The sequence below is a fragment of the Diaphorina citri genome, unplaced genomic scaffold (genome assembly GCF_000475195.1).
Source record: "Diaphorina citri unplaced genomic scaffold, Diaci psyllid genome assembly version 1.1 scaffold13, whole genome shotgun sequence".
Classification (NCBI taxonomy): Eukaryota; Metazoa; Arthropoda; class Insecta; order Hemiptera; family Psyllidae; genus Diaphorina; species Diaphorina citri.
The window spans coordinates 117,450-128,695 of NW_007377452.1; the positions used below are offsets into that span (position 1 = coordinate 117,450).

General features: G+C 37.3%; 1 protein-coding gene and 1 long non-coding RNA gene across 2 annotated transcripts; one reads left to right on the plus strand and one right to left on the minus strand.

Moving 5' to 3' along the window:
* Positions 1 to 566: 566 nt before the first annotated feature.
* On the minus strand, positions 567 to 4,612 carry LOC103506914 (calcium release-activated calcium channel protein 1-like). The gene is made up of 3 exons (XM_026821712.1): positions 4,609 to 4,612; positions 3,589 to 3,803; positions 567 to 938 (listed from the first exon to the last, which is right to left on the minus strand). Exons 1-3 carry the CDS (start codon positions 4,610 to 4,612, stop codon positions 816 to 818), a joined length of 342 nt encoding a protein of 113 aa, XP_026677513.1. The 3' UTR covers positions 567 to 815.
* Positions 4,613 to 8,309: 3,697 nt separating this feature from the next.
* LOC113466448 lies at positions 8,310 to 9,518 on the plus strand. The gene is made up of 2 exons (XR_003390838.1): positions 8,310 to 9,144; positions 9,431 to 9,518. It is a non-coding gene; the product is annotated as an uncharacterized LOC113466448 (long non-coding RNA).
* The last annotated feature ends 1,728 nt before the right edge of the window (positions 9,519 to 11,246 follow it).

An 11,246-nucleotide genomic window follows, 5' to 3' on the forward strand; every position in this document is an offset into this window, starting at 1 on the left:
GAAAAATGCACAAATAAACAGTCATAGATATGAGAATCGAACCCAGTTCTACATGGCAACCAAGCACATTACCACGGGACCAACTGTCCAAAACTATTTTACAAGCTTTTCTCACCACTAAATGAGGGTTCGTGAAAATTTTAAAGGAAAATATCTAAATACTTATCTAGGTATAAAAAAATAAATAATGCTTAGTCAGAATTTTTGTTTTTACATAGGCACCTAGAAGAAAACAATGAAATCTAATAACTATTAAAATCAATTTAAATCTAATTATTAAAAATATTTTAAATTAAGTACCTAATCCTAAAAGCATAACAGTATAGCAAATCATTAGGTAGGTATCAGTTGAAGTTAAACATTTTTATTCCCTCTGTTTTCCACACTTGTTGAGCCAAATAAAAACATCAATATGATTAATGCTTTGTACTTTTAGGATACCCCTAATTGTTTACTTTTTGTTTTTGTTGTTTACTAATGCAAAGGTATTGACCACTAGGTCATTACCTGTTATTTTAAAAATACATGTTTTTTCCCCAAATTCTCTCCCTGAAACCAACCTCAGTGGTGCAGTTAACTCGTTGGACTTCGGATCTGTAGGTTGGTGGTGCGAGTCCAAGTCAAGTCATAAAACTTATCTAGGTGTATTACCTGGGGAACAATATTTTCGAAAAGAATTGAATTATGCTTCACACAGTTGAAATTACTTTCATTTTCTTCTTAAAGCCTAGATTTATTTTAGGCAATAGGTATCATTTAAATTTCAACCCAGTCCATTTTCTCCCATATTATTTTTATATTTTTCGTCTATTTGATCATACAACTTGTGTGTTGGACTCCAATAGATTGACTCCGTTATTTAGGCCCCGGTTTTCGGCGTCCCCTGCCTCGATTTGCTGCTTGAGAAGTTCCAACTCTCGAATACCGGACACTGTCACCTGAAAGTGGAAACCATTATCAAAGTTATTTTCTTTACTTTCCGTGGTAGCCTGTCTCACTCACGGTGTTGGAAGGAAGGATTATCAAACTCAAAAGGTAGAATCCAACTTGCCCATTCCCCCTCCCCTAAAATTCCCAGTCAAGTGGCATTACAAATCAGTATTCACATGAAAAAAAAAAGTCTGGCTGGGCTCTAAACAGAGAGGATACCAGCCTGAAATTTCCCTTGCTAACAAAATAGCAAAGGTTGAGTGCGAAGGGCACCCACTCGTAAAAAAATCGTAGCAAAAACCAAATGTCAGTCCAAAGCAATCACCCTACTAGTTAGGGCTGATTAAAAGGCTGACGAAAAACGCCGGTCCCGTCTGTACACGGGAAAAGACAAAGAAGAAAAAGGAGATAAAGACACGTTGGGAAAAAAAACATAAATCTCACTTCATTCGGTGAATTACCTCGTATTTGTGAGCTACTAGAGAGCGATAGAAGTGCACGGCAAACGCCAGGAATATGACCAGGACCGGAATCAGAATTACTTATCAAACGTAAAGATCAAGAAAAATGGAAGAAATCTAAACCAAGAGAACGCAAAGCTTTAGTGAAGGGCGTAAAGGAAAGGACAGAGGCATAGAGAAGATACAAAGCCATAAACACCACAGAATTAGATTTTAGAGTAACTTAGATGGTGGTATTGTTAGCACAGAGACAGCAGCGAGCAAAGAATAGATAGCAGATTATACAGCCCGATTGTAATCAAGTAGTCACTTTATTGCAAGGAACCAAACTTATGTCTTCACTGGACTATAAATGCAAAGTATGAATCTAATAACTAAGTAAATTCAAATAACTAAAATGTAAATATTTATTTAAGAAGAAAAAATGTATATTGAAACTTTTGGAAAATGAACTTACTAAAAAAAAAATCTCTTCTAGTCCAGTGAAGGCATTTCGTTTTTGGTCACTTTTAGTCCAGGCAAGATTAGGTTAAAGCAAAAAGAAAACTGTAAAAAGTATGATGAGTACTCACAAAGCGTTTGACTCTAGGCTGTCAGAAAGTCACTAGAATGGGAAACGTCCTAAACTCCTGAACGAGAAAAATTGGAATTACAACGATAAAAAATTAGATTTAAGACGGAAAATAGCTAGGGGAAGTTAAACAGAGAGTAGACTAGTGTCTAGCTGTGGGACTATAAACAGGGAGGAGAACAGCTAACCCTAGACGTAAAACAGTGTGCATTGAAGTAATGCGAAAGCGGTTTCGAGGTGCACAAAAGTTTCCAAGGTTAGGGTCACACTTTGAGGTTTGAATTTAGAGTCAATCTAATTCACATTAATTGGTATTTTAGTTTCTTTAGAATTGAGCTCCACCTGTCAATAATATTGTTGTTTTGTCCAAGTGAAAAAAAAGTTGTCAATAAAAAAATTACCGCGGTCCGGGTTCGAACCGAAGGTCGTCGGCACCTACCGAGGAGTGTGGAAAAGGCCCAGGCTGTCTCGATGTACCAGTGTAGTCGAAAAAAAAAATCTTAGAAAAAGAAGGAAAAAAAATCTTATTTGAATATTTTTTTGAAACTCCCATGTACCTATTCGAAGAAAAAAGGGGGTTTTCTCTGTGACCCTTCCTCAAACAAGTAAGAGAGGTAATAGAAAGTAAAGAAAAAGAGAACAAGGGGACAATAGGACAACTCGTGTTTATTCCGCAGTGCACTCTCCATATAAGAATGAAATATATTGTACAACTTCTCACTTTTTTGTTTCGTCTCTTTTAAACCGGGTGTTCGTGAGTTTCACTTTTCGGGTTACTTTGTGGGTGCTAACCCAGATCTTACTTACTTACTTACTACTTTTTGGTTTCGTTTGGATAGAATTTCTGAACGAATTTTAATCTCTGAATTAAACCATGTAGTTGAATAGGTATGTTGTAGAAAAAAAATCAATCTATCCCTTCTTTGCCAGCCTAGATAGCTTAAGCTTGGAAAATTAGAGCACCTAATATTGTAAATTGTAAGCGCTAGGTCACAGGTTCGATTTCCACCCGGGATGAACTTTATCACTGACCTAAACAAATAAAATATACCTATTGTACAACTTCTCACTTTTTTGTTTCGTCTCTTTTAAAGCCGGTGTTCGTGAGTTTTACTTTTCGGGTTACTTTGCACTGGGTGAGTGGGTGCTACGCTAACCCAGAATACCCAGATCTTACTTACTTAGGTACTACTTTTTGGTTTCGTTTCGATAGAAATTCTGAATTAAACCATGTAGTTGAAAGTTGAATAGGTATGATGTAGATTGTAGAAAAAAAATCAATTTATCCCTTCTTTGCCAGCCTAAGCCTAGATAGCTTAAGCTTGGAAAAGTAGATTACCTAATAGATGAACTTTATCCCTGACCTAAACAAATAAGGTTTGTCCTCAGAACGGCTGGCTTAATAATCCTATCCTGTCGTTTTCTCTTCGATTTCCACTCGTAAAAAAATCGTAGCAAAAACCAAATGTCAGTCCAAAGCAATCACCCTACTAGTTAGGGCTGATTAAGAGGCTGACGAAAAACGCCGGTCCCGTCTGTACAAAAGGCATAGAAGAAGAAAAAGAAAAAGGAGATAAAGACACGTGGAAAAAAAAAACTTAAATCTCACTTCGTTCGGTGAATTACCTCGTATTTGTGAGCTACTAGAGAGCGATAGAAGTGCACGGCAAACGCCAGGAATATGACCAGGACCGGAATCAGAATAATGGAGGCACTCCATGCCGCGTACTCGCTGATATCATAGAACTTGACCCAGCATAGAATGGCTATCTCGAGAAGAAATAGGACCAGCCCTGGAATGAAGAAAAAATGAGTAAGATCTCCTTGAGGCCCACCTCTGTCTGGCTAGAGGAAGTTAAACAGAGAGTAGACTAGTGTCTAGCTGTGGGACTATAAACAGGGAGGAGAACAGCTAACCCTAGATGTAAAACAGTGTGCCTTGAAGTAATGCGAAAGCGGTTTCGAGGTGCACAAAAGTTTCCAAGGTTAGGGTCACACTTTGGCTAGGGGAAGTTAAACAGAGAGTAGACTAGTGTCTAGCTGTGGGACTATAAACAGGGAGGAGAACAGCTTAACCCTAGATGTAAAACAGTGTGCCTTGAAGTAATGCGAAAGCGGTTTCGAGGTGCACAAAAGTTTCCAAGGTTAGGGTCACACTTTGAGGTTTGAATTTAGAATCAATCTAATTCACATTAATTGGTATTTTAGTTTCTTTAGAATTGAGCTCCACTCACTCACTCACTCACTCACTCCGATGGCATATTAGGGATATGTGAATCCCGTGCCGACCAGACTGCTTGCCTCCAAAGAACTCTATGTTTTTTTGAACGTGGGAAAACAAACGAACGCCGGTTGATTCTTTGGCTTTATTTTTTGTTCAGAATGGCTTGACACAAGATACCTCTCGAAAATGCATTGATTTAACAGTAAAATAAAAGATTTAAGTCCGAATTTGTGGCAAAAACGGCGTAAAATCTGCAAAGATGAACTTTTTTAGATTTCAAAAATTGCCGCGTATCGGAGACTGCACAGAAGTTTTAAATCCTGCCACTAGAGGTCGCGAAGTGTGTTTGAATGTGAAAGTGCAGCCGATTCTTGTGATACGCGACCTCCGTGATTATCAGATTATTTCAGGCCGGGTCTTACCCATTTGGAGTATTTGGATCAATAAATTAAATGATCAATGGTGTTGGGCACAGCTTTCCAAAGTGGAATATTTAACCTTAAATCAAGGCTTCAGAATGGATATTTTGCATTGAATATAGGTGTAGTGAAAGCAGCCCCGGATTAAGGCCTGTCGCCCTTTGTTGCCCCCCTAAAGCTAAGTATTTGCCACTTTTTTCGACATTATGACAGGGTGTCTACTAGAGTGTAAAACCGGGAAAAGTCAGGGAATTAAAAAGAAAGTCCAGAAATCTCTCTAAAATTAAAAAGACAAAAAAATGTCTATTAACAAAGTATGCAACCTTGAAGGGGCTACTCATAAAGTCTCGATAAAATTTCGCCTGCGGCGCTGTAGTTCTTCTGTTTTCCTTTAATTGAAGGAAAAATTCTGTACCTACAATACACATGTAGGTATTTTAAACTAATGACGTAAAAAATGAGCTCTGGCTACATGCTGAATCTAAAATTTCGCCCACGGCACTAAAGATTCCATTTTTGACAATCCTGATTCTCTCACAAATGGACACCAAATTTCGATTTTTGAACAGGGCGCCAAATGAGCTTGATCCGGCCCTGAGTGAAAGGTAAGTAGGTACCTACCAAGCCACTACCTACTTACATACATCGTACCTATCTACCCATATTGCTATTTATTTTTTAGATTTTTTAGTTTTCCTAAAGAAGACATGAGTTAGTAAAATGTATTGTCCTATTCATTAGGTAGATAGGTACCTACCACCTATGTATATTACGTAGGTACCTCGTGTAGGCAACGGGTAGCTAGCGCGCTTGCGGAGGGGCAGAAAGAAATGCGCAGAAACGTATGCGCACAAACACATTAATGTGTTGCCTGCGAGGGAGCTTTGCTCGGGATATTTGATGTGACGTCATCGCCTACGGGACTTGTGGGCTTCAAAAATGTAGTTCATGGAAATCATGGTGTATTTTCCACGTACCGTAAGTGGGGGATAGATTGCCCATATAGTGGTAACTTTTCCCATCATTGAATATAAAATGTGGCGCCATCTCACGAATTTATGTATTGTCCTATTCATTAGGTAGATAGGTACCTACCACCTATGTATATTACGTAGGTACCTCGTGTAGGCAACGGGTAGCTGTGTGGTAGTGATAACGACCTGGCTGATAACACAATTATAGGTACCTAAGTAGGTATAAACAGTGGACAGTGGCGAACCATGTGATTAGAATAAAAGGAGGAATACCTATTAAAAAAATATATATATAAAAAAGATGTTTACTGTAGAGGAGGAGAACTATCGATAGTCGGCGCCATCGATAGTTTTTTCATTACATATTTTCCTTGTTTCTAAAGGTCTTATCCCCCAAAAAGACCTAACCTAACCTAATTTAAAGAAAATTATTAACTGTACACGTATTAATTTAGGTCACAGGGTTTTATTTCAACATTTTATTATTTTTTTATTTTTTTTTTTATAAAATATATAACTGCAGTTTTTATTTCGTAACAATGAAACAACTGCTGCATTAGACTCGTGTGTGCCTGTCCCGTAGTATGCCTCTCATCAGATGGTTGAAAAGAGACACAATGGGTAGGTAGGTGCTAGGCTGCTAGGTAGCTACTCCCATTTAGTTGCTGGGTCGGAACCGAAAACGGATTTCTTTTGGAAACTGAACACGAGACCTTCGATAGCGATGGTTGAGAATGTGTCATATTAGCTTAGAAAACACTGAAAACAGTAAGCGCGCGGCCACCACGGCGACCATTGACCCTCGCTGAGACCATCGACCATCGCATGAAGAAGGACTCAGCTCAATTTCTTGATTTTCTGCAAGGATCAGTACTATGGTCAAGGCTCCGTTGAGGACGCTTCTTTTCATTAGCATATAGTTTGTTCATTTTCTCTTGGATTGGCGAGGGCCGATGGTCGGTTCTCCGTTGTGGACGCCTACTAAGGTACTAAGCAAAGAATGCAGCCGAAAAAATAATGAAATCCACCGGGAATCGAATCCGCGGACGGAATGTGAATATAGTCTTCGTGCTCACTCACATTATAACTTTTTACAAACATCTCCCTGTGATTCCACCACTGTTGTCCAAATTGTACCTACACAAGTCTTGACGTTTACCTACCTACTACATACATATAAACACTAGTTTTGTCTACCTACCACTCTTTTTTCGGTGTTTATCGGCTCTATAGTTTAATATTTATTCTTTAGTTTTTAACCTTTCTATAGGAAACTTTTCTATTAGTGCAATTTAGTGTTCTATACTCGAGTTTTTTCGAAATAAAGTTTAGTGCGTTCTCTAGAAAATAGGTAATAGGGATCTAGGGATACCTACCTATTCCTATTCCTAATACCCATACACTTACACACGTATGCGTGTTTTTACTCGGTGTAGGAATACCTACATAGCTATCTCTACCTATAGAACTATATAGATATACGAAAAAAGGAGTTCAGTGCTCCCTAAATATCATACTGGTAAGTTCTATACCGTGGAAAAAGCTCAAAATGAGATAGTGGTTCTCAGGACTTTACCTTTAGCCTCAGGTCGCTCAATTTTTTTGCAGAGGTTCGATAATTTATTCTGATCGAAAGTTTCCGCGGGCCGGGTCTCGAGAAATGTACGATAAAGGAACTTTCCAGTCCTATTTGAGAGGGATAAACAAGGTTCTATTTTACTTTAGGTACCTACAACCTACATTGCTACTCGTACAGCTTGAACTCTATTATAAACCTTATGACATCACCACTTAGGTAAATATGAGTGGAGAGCTATTTCAAGAATGGGATAAACATTAAAGGATTAAAGCATTGTGGTAATATTATTTGTAACAACTTTCTAATATGTACCTGCTTTCCTACTTTCTACTAACTATCACTAGTTTAGTAGTATAATCTGTAAAATAGTATAAATACCTACATAAATCACACCTCATGCCGTCACTATAGTTCATCCAGATCAATGTGACAGCAATGAGTCATCAACCCAAAATGAAGGAACCAATCAGATTGCAGGAAATCCTTACATTGTTGCAATTCAGGTAAAGATCTATTTTTGATAAACTCTCTCTTCTGAAATGCAGAGGTAGCTCTAAGTTCAGAGGTTGGATTGTTTCACTGTCGGAGGAAGCACTGTGCAATATAGCTTCCCCTCTTAGAGATTCTCTACCATTGCACATGTGACATGTTTGGCAACAATGCCTATTTTTTTGCTGTCACATTGATCTGGACACACTATAAAAATAATTTTGGTTACATAACATATTAACATACATATGTAGTTATATCCAGCATTCTAGGAAGATGTTCATCCAGTAATGAATCAAATACTAATTCTAAAATATTTAGTGTATTCCAACTATTTTCATATGAGAGCAACACTGAAGACCCCACTTCAGGCCTGTATTTAGAATTCTGGGGACCTCCTTTCAATCCTATTGTACTTTTTTTCTTCTTCAAATGATGGAATTCGCTTGGTTGGTAGCGCGTCTGCCTCGTAAGCGCTAGGCCGCGGGTTCGATTTCCGCCCGAGGCGGATATTATCCTGAATGGATACTGTTCGTTCTCGGAACGGCTGGCTTTCTCCTATCCTGCCTTCCTTCTCTCTTCGATTTCGGGACGATAAGACTTTAGCAGTTACAGTTCTCTTTATCAAACCTCTTGGGGGAAAAAAAACCCCTTAGTTGGGACTCGGTAAATCCTATAACTCAAGCTCACTTGGCCCGTAAATCTTCGGGTAAGCAATGTGCGGTCCGGGTCACCACTTGTTCCCTCATTATTTCTCATTGACAACAGATAATAGAGTGTAGAGAGGTATGCACGTCTGAAAATACCACAGTACTCCATCGTCATCAGACAAATCAGATCTCAGTTCGAATCTTCTTTCGAGGCAAATTTTAGTTCGGGAAAAAATAGTCCGTATAATACCGGTTCTAAAATCAACAGAAGATAACACATCTATCCTGAACGTTCGTTGAGACGAACGTAATTATTTTCAAGTGATTTTAACGCACTTTACTTCGGTTTTACTGAAATACATTTCTATTTGTCTATATATTTTGCATTTTAAACGAAAATCAATTTGTGATTCCACGAAAAACCTAGATAGCAACCAGAGTTAATTAGTAATTACCTACCTACTTACCTATTCTTATTCGAAATTAAGAATCAGTTATTTTAACCGTAGGTATTTATGAACTGAGTCTAAAATTTCTAAAAAATGATAAATATTTTTGGATGTTCGACGTAAACATTTTTCATCGGTGATCGGTCTCCAAATTTTTTTGAAACAGACTTGGAAAACCCTAGTTACCTACCAAACCAACATAATTATATCTTTTTCCTTGCCGTTACCTAAGTGAAAATGTTAAACCATGTAAAAATGATACTACTCGTAGAACAGTAGCCTTGTTTGGATTTTATCTTGGAAAACATATTTTTTTCTGGACAACTTCGGTCCATGGTTCTAGATTTCTAGACGATATCATTTTCTAAAGTGAAACATGATTAGCAAATTATTTGCAGGTAAATCATTTAATTTATTTATTTCCTTTGAGATATTTTCTATGTAGCGCTGTCAAACTTTCTTGTCTTAGCGGGGCGGAGCGCTACCGAGCTCCTTAATCTACCTATCAACCTCTTTTCTTTTTTAGGGATTTATAGCGTTATTTGAATAGTACTTTCTTCCAAAACGACAAGTTCCAGGTCTTCCTACTTTCTTCCACCCAGCCTTTTGTGTCTTTTAGCTTTATTCTTACGTCGGCCACTCTCGCTCAGACGGTCTGACAGACTTTTTTCTTTTTCATTTCAGGTATTCTGCCAGCTCGCTATGTCCTGGGACTTATGGGCTGTATCGGAGTCACTTTGGCCCTCATGATGAGATCTTGTCTAGCCATCGCCATCACGGAAATGGTCAGAAATGTCAATTTAGTTGCAATGAAGTAATTTCCTAATACCTGTCGTGTATTCTCTCGAGCATCCTTAATAATATGTGTCACGTGATAGTGATAGTAATAGGTATTAACCAAAATTGACATTCCCATTCCCAATGATAAGAAGAACATTAGATAGTGGTTTCACGTTTCAAACAACAATACAAAGTTGCAAACAAAAACGCAATTTTTCCTGTTGTTGTTCAAATCAACAATACAAATATTCCTGTTGTTCAAAACAATAACACAAATATTAATTATTGTTATTGTTCAGAACAATACACTTTTATTAGCAAAATGAACCAAGACGTTTCGTATTTTTGTATCCACCCACTAATAGAAGACAGAGGATGGTACGTTTGATTCCAGGCGAGAGGCAGGGAATTTTTTCCCCATTGAACTTATTGTTTTGGCAATTTGGTCACACGTAATATGTTTTATTATTATTATTACACAATTCGATCAAATCTTTATTTACAGAAATATATATACAAGTTGGACAAAAATTAAGAATTAATAAAATAAGTAATGTTTGACCAAGGGTGGGGTTAATGCCTATGGCATTCTCTACCACCCCACCCTTGATGTACAAAATAGTGATAACTCTATTAAAATTTTACAACAAGGAACAAGCGCTGAAATCCCCTATAAATTTCAAACTCTTGAAAGTACCATTATAGGCAGGTATCTACACTTTTAATCTTGTCTTGGTTAGGGCAAAAAGAAAAGTGAAAGCTCAATAGCCATCATCGACCTTTTTCCCTTTGAAATATTTGACATTGGTACTGGTTTGTGTTAGGTACCTGCACTCCCTACCTAGGTCGCATTGAACAATTTTTGTCCTTCACAATAAGCGGTGGCAAATAGAATAGAATAGAATAGAATATACCTTGTTTATCCTGCCAGAATGAGACTGAAAAGTCCCTTTACTCCCGCAGTCCTAAACAAGGTCTTATATATTTCATAGGTATAGTTTAAACATATGTAAACAAAAAAACCTTGTTTAAATATTAAAAAAAGTAGTATGAAGTAAAAAAAGAAAAACAAATAGTATGAAGTACCTACCTATCACCTAGTTATAACAACAAATAGATAGGTTGTACCAGGCAAACATCAAAGAAATATTATGAAATACCTACTTGGGCACCTACGATTACCTTGATTTTTTTCTATTGGGTATATTTTAAAATTTGAAACTACACTATTCAATACCAGAATGCTCTTGCTAGAAATGAGCTCTTATCAGAAATGTTGAAGATGCCATAAAATTCGTATTAAAAATGGTGGAGATGTCAAAACTCCCTGCAGTTATTAGTAAAAATAGTGGAGATGCCACAACTCCATAAAATTCGTATAAAAAATGGTGGAGATGTCAAATTTTCCTAAGGTATACAGAGTTACGTTAAAGCTACGGAGCGGAGGTAGCGTCAGAAAACTACATACTTATAGGTACTTGCTAAATATTTCCTTTATACATTGAGTTTCTAACTTACTGTAGTGGGCAATGTTTTATTTGACATCAATATTATCATATTTAAATAAGTACGTATTTCTTCTAATAATTTTCAGGGTACCACATTCCCAGCGCTATGTACTCTTCTAGCACAATGGTCTCCTCCTAATGAAGGTACTTGCTAAATATTTACTTTATACATTGGGTTTCTAACTTACTGTAGTGGGCAATGTTTTATTTGA

Bases quoted from the DNA above. Each gene is read 5' to 3' on its own strand.
- LOC103506914 (XM_026821712.1), bottom strand. The intron at 939-3,588 runs GTAATTCACCGA...TTCCACTTTCAG, and splicing joins TAGTAGCTCACAAATACGAG to GTGACAGTGTCCGGTATTCG.